We start from the raw sequence: 16,019 nt of genomic DNA, 5'->3' as shown, positions 1-16,019 counted from the left end.
CAGTTCTGCTATTCTACGTGCAGGATAAACAGGAACCGGAAAAGCTCGGAGGAGGAGAAGCTGATAGAGAAGAGGAAAGGGCATTCCACACGGAACAGAAAACAGCAGGCGCAGCTACTCACGCACATAGTGGGGACATTTCAAAATGCAAGTAGTTGTGTTTAGTGCGGCGTGTACTTTCCTAGATCTATAATTCTCTTTGGGGGAGAATCAGATCTCATGGGAACCAGGAAAGCATCTACATGTTTGTTTAATGAAGAATGTAAGGAAGCAGAATCTATTTAAAAAACAAACAAAAAAAATAACTTATGGAAAAATTCTCAATATAAAGCTATGTATAGAATAAGGGAAAAGTAAACTCAAAATTTAATGCAAAAGATCAAATACATTCTTAGAAGCAGTATAGCCTGGATTAGAGGGAACCTAAACCAGAATGCACAAACAGAGCTAAATGATAGGGAAGGTCAAAAATCCAATATAAGTAATGCATACAATCTAAAACCTGAGGCACGGAAGGTGGCATTTAAGTGAGTACAAAACTGAGCACTGACTGTGAGCAAAGCTGTGTGAGGACATCCAAAGATGGTCAAGGGAGCTTGTCACTCAGGAGAGGACATACAGATCACCAGAATGTGATGCCACCAAAACAAATGATAAAACTGCAGAGATGTGAAGGGTGTCAACGACCCTAATACCTGAGGTCTAAATCTGCTGGAAGAAAAAAACCTGATAAAATTCACTTCCTGCTACCTATCCTTCTCAAGGTGGAAACGAGGAGGAAAATTTATACTTTAGACTTGTGACCAGCAAAGACCTGGTTGGCTATTGAGAACATGATAGAAGCCCTAAAGGGTATGTGACATAATTCTAGGATTTGGAGAAGCAGGAGTAAGAATTGGCTGGCTGGCATGCTGGCTATTTTTGCAATTACCACAGGGTATTGCAATCACCCGTTTACACAAAAATTTTTCCTATTAGACTGCTAGCTCCTCCAGGAAATGGGCCTTGATTTAATCCTCTTTGCATATAGTGAATGATTCCTGAACCTGAATCTGAACCTCACGAGGTATTTGAAGCTTCCTAAATGCACAACCCCGGACATTTGCTTCTAGGTTTTCTGAGATAACAGCTTTTCACAAAAGGACAAAAAAGGGTGGTCAGGGTGGTCCCATAGTTTCAGGGAGCAGTGCTTCTTAGGCCACAGAAGATGCTAAAATATGGCATTCTGACTATGCAATAATGATTCTAGTAAGGAAAACAAACTGGGAAGAAATCTAAAAAAAAAAAAAAAAAAAAAAACAGTTGTTGCACAGAATCTCATGGGATTATACTTGAAAAGATGAACGGAGGTATATAACCTACCTGTATATAAGTGTATTATAATCCTTGAGGATTAAAATCAGAATCCATAACGACTGAAGCTTGGGAAAAATGCTGAAGGCAACGAAAAGCTAAATTCGAATAGAAAGTTAGGAAAAGTCACTACTCAACCTGTTACAATGTTAAGCCCCAAGGGAAGACAGAGGTACGTAGTAGTTCCGTCTCCATTTTGCTTCCTTCCATCTTCTTTATAAAAAAGCACACAATCCTCAGACCAGGAAGGACAGATAAAGCAACGCATAGAAGAGAACTGTCAGTAGAGACGCAAAGACAGTAAAGGAACTCAATTTAAATAAGTTTAAAATCTCTAGGCACAAAATAATTCTATCCCAGGGTATTAAACCACTGTTAAGAGAAATGCCAGAAAAGGAGGAATGGCAGACTCTATTAGCTACATGCTTATTAGTTCTTGGGAAAATTCTGAAACAGATTAGAAGCTGGATGATTTTTTTAGAAATGACTATGATAGGTTTAAGCAAGCACTGCTCTATTGCTTGTGTTCAGGGGCATTTTTCGTGAGAAATAATATGTAGCATTTGGCTAGAGCCTCGGTTCCCTTCTAACTGAAATACACAGGAAGTTAAATTTTAATTTTGAAGTGGAACAAGTAGTCAGGGAGGCAGGTTCTACTGACGATTGTTTTCCATTGGGAAAGTCCTCCTCCTGTAACTCCTGGTCCATTTCCTTTCCTCTTCTGTTCCCTGCCCACGCCCAAAGACAGCGGCTAGCTCCAGTCCCATCTCAGTGACACACCGATTACATAAAACAAAAGTCACAGAGTGATCAATGGGAGTGAAAATGCATTTCCATAAAGAACCAATCATATCAAAGTAATTTATTCTTTAGGTAGGCTTCCTAGGGTGTCATAAATATACCTTGAATTCAGCTGTTTCTGATAAGTTTTCTGATGGTAACATTTTGGGATAAGATAATAGAGTATGGCACAGATTCCAGCAAAGTTGAGATTAATTTTCACAGAATTTAAGATGCTGTGTGTTGGTCTAAAAGTTTCTGAGTTACTACTTGGCCTATCTTTTGACTCCATGCTTTTTATTATACTTAACAAAACCCATGAAGTTAACTTAAATATGCAAATGAAAGCCAATTCTAGAGATGACAAAATCTATAATTAAAACTGCAACTATTCTTGTCTATGGCCATGCCACCCTGAACAGGCCGGATCCCTTCTGATCTCGGAAGCTAAGCGGGGTCAGGCCTGGTTAGTACTTGGATGGGAGACCACCTAGGAAGACCAGGTGCTGTAGGTGCAAAAAAATTAGATAAATAAAATAAGGGATTGTAAGCTGACAAGGTCCTCGCAATCTGTGAGGTCAACCAAGGGTTGACTCGCCTAAAAAAAAAGAAAAAAAGTAAAACTGAAACTATTCTTAAATTCTTCAAATTTAAATCCTTGAAATTTAAATTCTTTGAATATTTATTAATGTTATTAATAATGTTACTACTAACATTTATCTATCACTTTATAACCACATAGTTCTTTCATAAGGTAAACTTGTAAGATGGTGACACATAAATAAGATACACTCTACATCAAATCCAAACACATAAAAATTTAACAAATATATATATTTGGATGCCTACAAATGCATTAGCAAAGCACGAGATGGAAGATTCTAATTTACTAGTCGTGTGTATGAAAAAAGGTCTAGCCTACAAGACCTTAACAGGCTTATAATACATGTGATATGACGACTGGGTAATAGAACTTCTATAAAGGCAACATTAAGACCATGGAAACTGATATGTCTAAATCGGCAATTGTATAACACTAGGCAAATCGCAAATGAGCCTTAGTTTCCCCATTCACAAAATGGGGATAATATTAACCTCATAAATGTTTTTATTTAAAAAATTCTGCCAACTGTAAAGAAATATTCAAATATTAGTAATAATAGTTTTAATCAAAAAGTAAGTCATTATCTAATCACATTTGGGTTATTATATTACAGTGTGTGCTTCGTAGTTTAAGAAAGGCATTCACTGTCAAGTCGAAATACATGTAGAGGAGAACTGGACTACAGAGAGAACGAGAAACCATGTTAAATATGGAATGGTTGGGAAAACTTAAGCATTTTTCACCTACATCTAAGAAATCACTAGACAAGCTTTCACATATTTAACCAGAAGTACAAATGGGAAAAAGATTTTGGTTTAACCAAGAAAAAATTAACAATTACAAGCACCTTTAAGACTCTTCCTACTTAGGAAAGTAGGGGGAAGAGAGAGAGAATCACAGATGAGAAACTGGAGTTAAGAAGTGTTAACAGGTAAAATTTTTTAAGGTTTGTGTGATGGGGAGCTGGTCTTGGGGAAACAAGGAAAAGCCAAGAGTTGAAGTTTCCAGAGTTAGGAGGTAATGAAGAAAAAAGAAAAGGGCTGATTCACGGAGTGATGAGGGGACTCTTAACACTGACTGCCACAATACAACCAAGATGTAAGTCAGCACTCATGTGCAAATGAATCTGATTAAAAGCTTCCAAAAGTCCAGACGTAACACAAAAGAGATCCAGGCTTCACAGGTCTCCAGAAGCAAAAACTAACATTACTCTCTCAAACATTAGCTTTCATTCGATGAACATTCATTGAATTTCTACTCTCTATCATTTTCTCTGGTGTTTGATGCTATAATATTCTGCAGCAACCTGCTAAAAGTCATGCTGTTCTACTTTGTTTTTACATTTCTTTAGTAGATCATTGGAAGCTGGCCATTCTGAACAAAGTCAGTGATAGCTTTTGATAGTTTGACATCAATAAAATATTTAATGAGGGTGGGGGATAAATTCCTCTTCAGGCTCACATTCAGACCAAAGTATTTTGCTGCCTACCCAGCAAATCTCCTATGGTTATACAACTACTGAAATTCCTAGATTTCTGATGTTAATAATTTTCCAAATTAAAAGATTTCCAAATTTTCTAAAAGTTATTAAATACTTCAAATCCAGTTTTTTACTCAATTTGATCATACAGCTCACTTTCATTTCAACAGTGAAAATCATTCAGTCTTATCTTTTTCTGAGAGATGGCTCTTAAGAGTATAAATCAAAGTCACGAAAATACTAAAGACTAAAATTATCCATGCTCTGAAACATGATTTTAATGGAAGAATTCTTCATAATCCAGCTAAGAGCTTCATTTTTAGAAAATGTTTTTAAGCATTAAAACAATAACTTGATTTCTTAATTTCAGAAAAAAATTATTTCAGGAAATGAAGTAACTTTCTCAGTGTTTTATACTAACACTAAATGAAACAGATATGAGTACAATCACAGTGATAGATATTTCCAGCCCAACAGACCAAGAGTTGACTCTTAAGAGCTGACGTTCTCACTGGACTATTTATCCAAGCCAAGAGATAGGTGTTAAAGTTGGTGTTAAGGCTGTGTTATACATAAGTATTTTATTTTTCAAAACAAGTATGTGTTTTGAAATTTAACTATTTCAGCTATGTAATATAGAACATAAAAAGACTATTTTACTTTTTCTCCTATTTATTCACTAAGTAGAGAAAATAAAAAATTTTTTGCTTCCAACTTCCACGTCTTGATCTTAGAAGAATTAGTCCTAATAAGAATATATCCTTTCAATACCCTGATGAATTCAAAGACTTATATATGTTCACCACTAGTTCATGAAGGAGTCTTAGTTTAAAAAGGATTTAAAACACATATTTATTTTAAAAACCATATACTCATTTATTTAAGTGTTCATCCTTAGTTATAATTTATTATACTTGAATTTGGAAAAGATTGCAAGAGAGTATTGACAGAACCAATTCTCAATAAGTGTTGAGTCTTACTGTGAAGGAAGGAAGGCAGGAAGTAAACAAGGAAGGGCAGATGAATGCATTCTCAGATATAAATTAGAAACTACAGTTCTTTTTTCACCACTGGAGCTTTATACTTAACTAGAACATTTTTAAGGAAAAAAATTGTTAAAAGTCACACACATTTGAAAAACACTGAATTTTAGTCATATTACCTAGAAGTATTAAGTGATTTTTAAAAAGCTAGAATAACTTGGAAGCTAGAGAAAGTAAATACCACCAGTCTCGCAATGTCAAAAAACTTTTATCAATTTGACATTTAACAGTGCCAAATGATTGTTTCTCAATCTACCCTGAAACCCAGACAACACTTTGTTTAAAAGTATTGTTTTAAAAGCAGAAGAGAAAAGACTATGATCACTTAAAATCAAAAGCCAGTTTGGAAACAGTTGGAAGACAGCAGACTGGTTGCTAGGGAGATAATTGATCACAGAGATTCGGTAGCCTGATAGGGACAGAACCTTCTCCTTTGAAAAGGGAAAATTCAGGCCTCTAAGGGATCCTGTCAGAGAATCACACAGGTAGTGGACATCTAGGTCCAGTCGAGATCACCCCCTCTAATTGTTGTTAAGTTACACAGACAAAGAAACAATTTCTTCGTCCAAAGAAAAAGAAATGGGACAGAGAGGTGAGCCGAAGCTATCAGAACGAGACTCATGGTGGTCAAGATTAAAACCTGAAAGACGTTATACAACAAAGGTTGTATGGTTGTGTGTATTTCTCTGGAGGTTATTTAAGATCTTTGCTTATTTTAGTAACAGCTTTAATTCCAATCACCTACCATTTGAAATACAGGTAAGATCTTGTGAGTTTAGACCTAGCAGTAGTGACTATACTAAAAGTTGAGCAAGGAATGTTATCATACCTCTCTGGGAGTGGGGAGGACTATGGTGAGGTTAATTAGTGAATGTTAACAGTTTAGAAGTAAAAAGAAACAGACTGGTTCCCAAATCTTACCCTAAATGGGGGTAGAGAGTGAGGGGAAAGGGCTATAATCATCAATTTTAATAAAACTTACATTTTTAAATAGAGAAAACGTAAGTGAAACTCGTAGCCCAACACTCAGCTTAAAGCCAGTAAGAAACCTTCCTACTTGGTTGATGAAGTCATAACCCAGGGCCTCCTTTACCTTTGGCTGGATGCTTAATTTGTGGGTGTAATACAGAAAAAACAGCTTCAGGATGTCAGTCTTCTTGCAAATGCCAATATATGTTTTAAAACATTCCGGTAATGTTCCAGATCACCGAGTTCTGTTCCATGGACACATTACTTCAGTACGCAAGACTGTTAGCGCATAAGTGCTGGCAAAGTCCTTGGGATAAGATCTCACCATGTTAGGAAACAGCACTAGGCTATAAAAGTTGATTGCAGTCAGCTTTCCTGCATTTCTTCTTGGAGAATGGTGATGGTATTATCATCTTTAAATCCTTGTGGAGCTTTCCCTGTTTCATTACGCTGAAAACGACAACCTCCTTGATTTAAAATAAATGAGATATGCTATCATTTTACATGGTGTAGCATAGAGTAGCTCTCGGAAGATGAATCGGAGATCACCTTTAGTCTGGGTGTGGTACATCTTGGTGCCATTACTGTAAGATTTTTTTTCCATTCTGTATTATTAAAGATATCACCAGTCTAGTGCCATGCATGTTAGTTCTTAAATGTTCTGGTACTGTAGAAAAATCCGGGGTCCATTTAATTCCACCTCTGTTTTACTACTGATTTTGGTTCTGACATTGGTAATTATTTTAAGTCTACTTTAAGAGTACCCATGAGGTTACACTTCCCTCCTGCTAAAGCTACTCCAGGACCACTAGGCCACATTTAATGCAAGGCTGTTTTGACAACTTACAGGAGCTGTGATAATAGTTGGCGGTAGTGCAATGTTAATAGTTGGCGGTAGTGCAATGTTATTTGCACTGCTATTCACAGTTGAAGGCCCTCGACTTGTGAGAACTACTATAATAATCAAACTGTAAGACACGACAAAGTTTAGAGAAGAGATATATTTGGAATATTGAAGTTATTTTTTCTCCTAGAGTTACATGTATGAAAGCAAATTCAGATGGCAAAGGCTAACAGAACTTTAAATTGTTACAATGTGATTATGGGCAAATCACAATCCTTCTGAGCCTTGTTTATTATTATCATTATCTTCTGGTGTTTAAAAGGAAAATTGTTAAAGACTACGTTAGATACTTCACAGTTCTGAAATTTCATGATTCTAACACAAATCCTTTATTACCACTTTGTTAGGTTTTCCCAAGGAGTGTGACATGGAATGGGTGTCCTTAGTGGTCAGAGTGAAAACTGATGAGAGAAATCTATATAAATACTTGATCAGACAAAACGTGTCCAGGGGTGAGGTGGGCACCAGTGTTGTAATCTCGCTGCATTTAAATCGGGTCTTTAGTTCTTTAAAAAATTATTTAGAGAAAGTTGGAATTTAAGCACAGCATTTATCCTGAACATATCAATTAATCAGAACACGATAGTGATGAACACATGAAAAGTCACAGAGAGATGGCCTGACACTTCTTCCTCTGCTACATTTAAAAGTAGAGGATTTAAATGAATATTACTATATATAAAGCAACACACATGCACACACACATTCAACTTCATACCCAGAGAGTTAGGCTTGTACTTTAACTTTGCAAAGCAAAACTTCTTTACATAATGCTGATCAACTGTCATGAAGACAGCAAGACTATTATTATGGTGATTTCAAAATCATTCAGATGACTGCCTCAAACATTTTTACCCACCCAGGGAAGCAAGTATCTTAAGGGTCTCTTGCCCACAGCTTCTTGTCCCCTCCCCCTTTTCTTAAGCAGGGTTGGGTATAAAAGTTCCTTGACCCACAACTCAAGTAGTACTGCTGTGAGGAAGTGCGGAATATTTTAAGGTGTAACATTTGCCTTTCAGCCTACTGGGTAAAACACCGAGTCTGGACGCAGCTACTGCCACACAGCCTTCACAAGAATGGACCAAAACTCTCACCGTTGGAGTGGGTTATTTATTCTGCTATTTTAACATTGAGATAGTTAAAGAACAGTACTGGACCAATGAATTGTACCCTTTAAAGAAGTTAATTGTGTTACATGAATTTCACCCCAATTTTAATTTATAAATTAAACGAAGGGGTGAAAACAAGCTTTGGGGGGGGGGGGAGGTGTTGCTTTGTAATAGAGCATAATACTGGGTCTGAGTACCAAAGACGGGATCAAACGACAAAGCTGTTCTAAGCATGATATTTTCCAAGGCCAGTCTGGAGCTCCCAGGAACCCTTAGAATAACTGTTAACATGTGAAGTGGACTAAGAGCAAAGTCAACAGCTCTTTGGTCTGAGGAAACCTGGAGAAAATGAATTGGTTCTCAAGTACAACAGTTCCCAGCTGTTTCATGGAACTTCTAGGTACTTCGGTCATATTCTCAAGCGGCTAAGCCTGCTTAGGTTTGCCTTCAGTTCTAGGTACCTAACAGGTGTGTAAACCAGATTTCTGTATAACTCAAACCCAGCGTACAGAATAGATTCTCCTTAATGAATCTTGAATTCTCAAGAGTGAATCTTTAGGGAAAGCTCCTGATTAAAGAAGCTAATGGCTGGCCTGCCCAGAAACGTAAGGTTGCTAAGGATACCAACGGCAGCGAACCACAGGGCAGGTGGGAGACCCAGGCAGCAGCGGCTTCCCCATCATTCGGCACGGTTTCACACGCACAGTATTCTGGAGCGATGACTTGTACTTTGAAGTATTATCATTTTTAAATGTCATAGTTGATAGCTTACAGGTACGGTACAAGTCCGGTGAGTTTGAAAATATTTTAGTGTCAGGAAATTAAGGGTGCTTCCAAACTAGCCATATTTGCTATTAATTGAATGAGAAGGAAAAATATGTTGTATCTCTGTATCTCCGTCCCTGTTCCACTACATCTTCGGCAATTTTTCCTAAAGGTCACATCTAAATACACGAAATACAAGGACCAAGAGTAGATTAGTCCAGTAACTTGCAGGCATGTATCTTTTCATACGACACATTCTCTTTGAGGGAAAACTCTTCAAATGCTTTCATAACCAGTTATGATAAAATGCTTCATTCCTCTCTACTCTTCACCAATCTACTGCTTTTAATTCCAATAAAGAAAAGCAGAATGACCTAATTCAACTAAGTAAGAAGAGATACTTTCCCCATGTGGGTGGAAAGCTGATGCTTTCCAGTTTCTATGCAAGCTCAGGAGAGAAAAGCTCATACCAGTAATATGGACTTCTCAACTATCAGACTCATCATAAGCCATACCTACTCCCTCTAACTTAAATCCTTCCCATCCTAAGTAACATGTCTACCAATCCCTCATACTCACTGGGCTTACCTCCACCTGTCCAATCTCATCTCTGGCTTTTCCCAGGCCTTCCCCTTCTTCCGCAACTTCCTACGCGCTTTGAGGAAGGAATTCTTCATTCTATTGAGGGAAGTTTTCTTTTGGATAGCCCTCAACTTAGAGGAAACCTGACCCTGGAGTCCCCCAAGCAATACCATGCTTTCTATAATTCTCTCTCATACAGTCTAACTTCACACTCTTAAGGACTGGCAGGAAAACGGGAAGGGAAGAGACCACAAGGGTTACGAAAGCTAACCTTTCCGAACCCCAGACCTAATGTTAAGATATCTATCTACCATCCATTCTCTGGTCCTCAGTCATCATTCAACACTAAGCGGCCATCACACTAACCAGTCTCCTAATCTGTTCCCTTAACACCACCATACCCGTGCTCTTTGTCCTTATCAAAATCTAAAATCACTGACACCACTGGTTCTTCCCTGCCTTCTCGGCCACAAGATTAGATATTTCGATATTGTCTTCTTGAATAACTTTGTGTCTTTTCTTCTTCAACTTCTAACCAAACTCTCAATATTTGCTTTGTTTACTCCTGATGCTTTGTGCTCAACCAGAGGAACATACAAAACCATACATATTTAGACCTCCTTGTCTTTATGCAACAATTTGTTAATTTCTTTCCCATGCACTTCCAGGCTTATTCTCATAGATTTATTTCATCTGCTGTCTTTATAGGCTCCCAACTCTACTCTTTCACCCCTATTCTTAAACTATATACATTTGACATAAGCCCCTTCATCTATTCTTTTTCTATAATCTCACATTCTCTCACCTGGATTTTGATTGTTCTTACAAGTAACAGAAAATATATCCTACCTCTTTAAAGCTAAATCCATTACCTAACCCCAACTCAGGAGATTACCTCCTTCCAAACACCTACAAAAATCAGTTACTCTACTTGATTAGCCTATGTTCTCTTCAGCATTGTCTATATCTTCCTCTCAACTGGCTCTATATGTTCTGTCTTTAAATATTTAGGTATCTCACTTATCTTAAGCAATGACTTCTAAGATCTACCAACCTATCTAGTTAGCATCTTGTTTTTCTCTTTCCCTCTGTTGCTAAATGTCTCAAGTAAGCAGCCAATGATTACTGACTGCATCCATACTCTTGCCTCTTCTTCAGGAATCCTATGAATCTGCTTTCTATCTGTACCTTTCTATGAAAGTTACATTTTTAAAAGTCACTAGAGACTTCCCCAAACCCAAAGGCCTTTTCTTAGATCTCATCTTTTCTGATTTCTAACTCATCATTTCTTCTCCATTTCTACTATTATTGTTCTAGTTCAGCTCATCTATTTTGCACTGGCCAGCAACAATGACATACTAGAACTGCTTCCTAACTGGTCCTAATTTCAAGCAAACGTATACCAAATTAATCTGCTCAAAATGCTGCAATCAAGCTACATCTTTACCAGAGACCCTATAGTTCTCTACCACCAACCACGTCCACATCGATTGAACTCTTCTTCCTAGTTTTCAAGGTCTTTGCACACGTGTCCCACCTTCTTACAACCTGTACACCTCAGGTAAGTGTCCATCTCCTCACTGTCCTTCCTCCTAACCCCTACAGATCATGCTAATCTGTCTCGAATTCTCTGTTCAATCTATTCTTTTTACTGTATTCCCCACCACGCTCGTCACCTAAATTTCAGCTATCCTTCAAAACAAAAAAGCCCCATACTTTTAATGAAGCCTTTCCTTGAACTAGTTCACAATAACTTCCTTCTCTAATTCCCATTCTTATTTTTGTATCAGCATAGTGTCTGACTAGTTCACTAAACATTTCATGTGTGATACCTACATCTATTACTGCCTTTTATTCAGCACAAGGAGACAATGTAGTAAGCACTCAGATAAAAAGGCTGAGAGAGGGGCCCAGCACTCAGGGCAGAAGGGCTGGCTTGACACCAGATAACTGACTTTGGTCATAATTTGCAGAAAAAGACATATATGTGATATTTGGGGTTATCACCTCTTTAATATATAAGAATTTTTAAAAGACGTTATTGTTTTCAATTGTACGATGTCCATATCCTAAAGCCAATTAAGCATATTTAGAGAAACTTCCTGATCAAATAAACAAAAATTCAAAACTTTATGACTCGGCACAGGAAAAACTGCCCCACAGTTTTTATGTATGCGTAAGTAACACAGTGGTGTTCATTCTCTAAGATTTTAATGCAGCTGCAATTCGTTCCTTTCTCTTGGCTTTCTAATTTCTGAGGCAATGCCTCTGTGTGGGTGGCTCCCTACAAATCTGTGTCACAGCAGAGAAGGGCTTGGGCAGTCTTGAAGGTGCTTGGAATACCATGCAAATAGGAGCCATGTCAGTAAAAATGTGACAAACACAATGCATTAAAGTTGTTTTCTTTAAAAAACACGTATATAGAAAGCTCCACTTAAGCTCCAAGATGCTAAAAATAAGAAACATGAGCATACACACACAACTAAGAAATATTTAAATTAGAATAATGAATGTATGTCTTCTCTGTTAAGATTTTTTTTTTACTTCTGCCAAATTATTAATTTTTAAAAATTTCAAATATTAGTATTCAATACCCTTTGTTGCCACTGTCAGAGTGATAAATAATGAAATACATCTGGACTACTGCAGCTGTTCTTGTGGTTAAGATGTATCAAGAGCCGATCTTATAAAAATAATTTGAAATAAAACTGTTGCTAGACTGTTATCCTTGATAACAGGATCTGTACTTTACACATTATGTTCCTCAAGATCGAGCTCAAGTCACCCACGGCACTCAAATATTTAATTAATGCTTTGTTGCAATAAGGGGAGAGTAAACAAAAGCACCACCTGGAAAAACAAAATGAAAAGCAGAATGAAAAAGAAAGTACTATTAATCAGAAAATATTTTCTAATGGAATCTTTAAGAAATAAAGAGGCGTCTGACATTCATCACATGATCGGTGTAGGTCTCTAGTTCCTAGGGTGGCATTAAAAACATTTCAAGGCAGAAGTTCCTTTTTTTCCTTGGGGGTGTCATCAAACCTTTTACAGATCAAAAAACTATGGATCTCCTCCCCTGAAAAAAAAAAATGGACAGATGTACATACACACAAGTTCATAACTTTGTAAGTATGTCCAAAAAGTTCTGGACTCCAGGTATAACTCTTGACTGAAGGAACAGACCAGTCAGTCACTTTTTAAAGGTTAAGTATGTAAAAGCATAGAAAATTCCCCTTGTGCATGATAGATCAAACATGCAAGAATTTATCAGAAACAATATGAAGCTTTTTCAAAAAATTTCTCATTCTTTACCATCACTTGGTTTCATTGATATATTTGCTATGTGAAGTGGTGCTTTCCTCTACATGTAATTTCTTCTGTACTTTAGTATAATTAATGTGACTATGATTTTAAGACTTTATTTTAAAAAAATACTACATGAAATATTCAGTAAGCAAAACTATGAGGCTTAGTATTCTTAGGTTTACAAAGTCTCAGAATCACAAAGTTAGTTAAAGGATAATCTTTAGTTTTCTATGTGAAAATATGTAAGTAGAAGCCTAACTGCCCCCAAAACACTGTCCTGACACATGGTGTGTACGAAAGTGGGGAGAAAGGAGAAGCAGGAAGGAAGACAGTTCTCGGTTCTGGCGAGTCTGAGCAAACTATGTGACAGTTTTTTGGCACTGGTGGAATGAGAAAGAGAGAAAGCTACTACGGGAAAGAATCCTTGTGTAACAGGTATATCTCTCAAAACAGAGAAGTAAATAGGAGTTAACTTCTCTGTCTTTGTAAGAAGATCCAGGAGATGAGAGGCTTGTGCTGAAGGCTGGAGAAAGCTGTGTGTCAGTAAGCTACATTACAGGCAGCCCAAGCTAACAAAGGCCAAGAGCCTCGGCCACCACGAGACACCTTAAGTGGAAGTCTTTGCCTCTTACCGCAAAAATAAAACCATAATTAGCCAATGATAAAAGTCTTCTGTCTAATAAATCTATAATATTTTATTTATATTTTCTAAATTTCTTATAATGTTGTCCTAAAGTCATTTCTAAAAAATGAGATTGTCATTTATGCAGAATTTCACAAAAATAATTTAAATGGCTAGATAAGTAGCTGTTTCTCCACTCTCAGTTAAGCAAATCAAAGAATATCTAAGAATAGATTTTAATTTTCCAATACACCTCAGGACAAAGCTATTTAATCTGTTGTATCAGATCTAAGAGAAAGTAATCAAACTTTATATAGAGAGGTAACCTTGAAAATTCCAATCCAACATATTAAGTATCATCTCCTTATACACTGCTCTGTCATTATTTTAAATCTCTAGGCTTTTCGTTTTTTGGGGGGAGCGGGGGGGGAGAGTGGGGGGAGGTGGAGTATTCGTGTTACTCTTTCAATATTTTAACAAATTAAGGCAAATCTTTTAAGTCATAATTGCTTTTTGAAAACCTCAAGAGGAGCTCTGATTTTCCCCTTTCTCCCAATTGCTTAATTTAGTTCGTGTTTTCTGAATCTTCTTTCTTCCACTGCTCAGAATTGAATTCAGTTTATTGTCTTTCATTATCGGTTTTAAATTATTGCAAGAAATTTTTGTATTATCAAAAAGTACCACTTCACATTATGTTCTAATATAGTACTCCACTATTCTCTGTGAGTAACTGAAATTATCCATGACAACTTACGTGGCCTAATTTTAGAGGATCCCCAATCTCTTCTCTTCCACCTTAGTCTCATTCTGGTCAGGTACTTGTAATACAGTTTTATTATCACATTTCAATTATTGAACAATGAAATTTCCAAACAGATCCCACAGAAGTACCATTTGTTAAAAAAAAAAAAAAAAAAAAAAAAAGTTATACTATGGTTGCTTCTCACATACAACATTTACTCCAAATTCAAGTTTCTGATAAATCAACTGTAAGTTAAAATTCTGTTTCTGAGGCATTTCCTGGTATACTAGGCAGTGCATTAGAAAAGAGATTATATTGCATTTTGTCTATAATAATTATCTTTTAACCATCTCTATATAATTAACAACCATTCAAAATGAAAGTGCAAATGTGCAAATGAGAAAGAACAAAAACAGTTTCTAAACATGTAATGCATAATATAGGATATTAATCCATACAACTAAAAACAATTGCTGACAACATCCTTCTGAGCATTAAATGACACCACCAATTTTGTTTTATGTGTATTCTTCTCAAGTATTCAAAAAATGCAATAAGACATTATCTTCTTAATTGTCAAACTTTCATGAGTATATTAGGATATTATCATTTTTTCACAAATCAGAAAACAAGGAACTACCATTATCTTTGTATATTTTCAATAATAGAGCCAAAATAAGAACAATTCTAGCTAATCTCATCTGGGATCTTAATTAGTACTACAAGTTTATTTGTGTGAGTTAAAAATAGTATCACTCATGAGAAACAATGTCAAAATTATTATGCTAATAAACTGTGTTAAAGGCCTAATGAAGAAATACTTCAGCAACTATGAGTTAACACACTAGTTGTAGGCATGAGGAACGTTTATATTGGCTCTTTTGGGTGTATACATTAAATGCAAAATCAGAAAGGAATCATGCAAAAATCCGGTTGCCCATGCAAGCACCCCAGAGTCTAATCCTCTCCTCTCAGTTCTGTTGTCAGGCCACAGTAGTGTGGAGACTTGTAGGCTGCTGTCCTTGTTGTAATGAATGGGAAGAGGCTGACAGTGGCATGGTCGAAACCTTCACCTCTTCTTCCCCTGTGGAAAAGTCAGTCATGGTCTAGTTACGGGTGACTAGATTTGTTAACAGTCCCTTTAAAAATGATTTCAATATTTGGAATATTGATACAAATATAAAATACATGCTTAATGGTTGGAATCCGGGTGTGAAACAAGACATGAATTTTAAAATATCAACTTATCAAGTATCTAGAAAGTAGTTACACTCTAAACACACCCTTAAATTTAATACTATGTCAGATATGAGAACAAATATAATAGATTTAGAATTATAAATATACAAAAGAGAAAAAAAAGAGACCAGGAAAGCCATTCTTTTCCAAGCCAATTGGACCCCTTATAAAATACAGATATTGCTAATAGTAGTATTTTGTGAAAAAATTAAAACTAAATTCACAGAAATGAAAATGTAATTTTTAAAAGGGAAAAATAAAATCCATGTTTTAAAAGCAGAAATTATGTTTAGAAAAGAGAAATAAAAAGATATAAATATATTTAGTAAATTACCATACCGCATCTAAAATTTAATGTGTACTTCTGAGGTAATTAGAAAACAGTAAAATACTCACAATACAATGATCCAATTGACTGAAAGCGAGATGACTACTTCTAGGTCAAGGGAACTATACATGAAATGAGCTCAGTTCTCCTAATTATAATTGATAATTATTTGACTACAAGTGACTTGTTT

At 36.2% G+C, this 16,019-nt stretch overlaps 1 protein-coding gene and 1 pseudogene across 8 annotated transcripts in view; one reads left to right on the top strand and one right to left on the bottom strand.

Moving 5' to 3' along the window:
• Positions 1-16,019, bottom strand: part of CNOT4 (CCR4-NOT transcription complex subunit 4) — a 115,549-nt gene that overhangs the window by 10,061 nt on the left and 89,469 nt on the right. For 2 of the 8 annotated variants that reach the window (XM_016121097.2, XM_016121098.2), the window contains exon 11: positions 4,015-15,346. The exons of the other annotated variants lie outside the window; for them this stretch is intronic. In XM_016121097.2, the coding sequence (XP_015976583.1) occupies positions 15,246-15,346 (101 nt within the window). In that variant the 3' untranslated portion in view covers positions 4,015-15,245. Of the gene's footprint in view, positions 1-4,014; positions 15,347-16,019 lie in introns of those variants that run through there. 8 annotated transcript variants of the gene reach the window in all.
• On the top strand, positions 2,530-2,648 carry LOC118610901 (annotated as a pseudogene).

The sequence above is a fragment of the Rousettus aegyptiacus genome, unplaced genomic scaffold, assembly GCF_014176215.1.
Source record: "Rousettus aegyptiacus isolate mRouAeg1 unplaced genomic scaffold, mRouAeg1.p scaffold_m13_p_13, whole genome shotgun sequence".
NCBI classification, from domain to species: domain Eukaryota; kingdom Metazoa; phylum Chordata; class Mammalia; order Chiroptera; family Pteropodidae; genus Rousettus; species Rousettus aegyptiacus.
The sequence above is the reverse complement of the archived record's forward strand: the minus strand, read 5'-3'. Positions and strand labels throughout refer to the sequence as shown.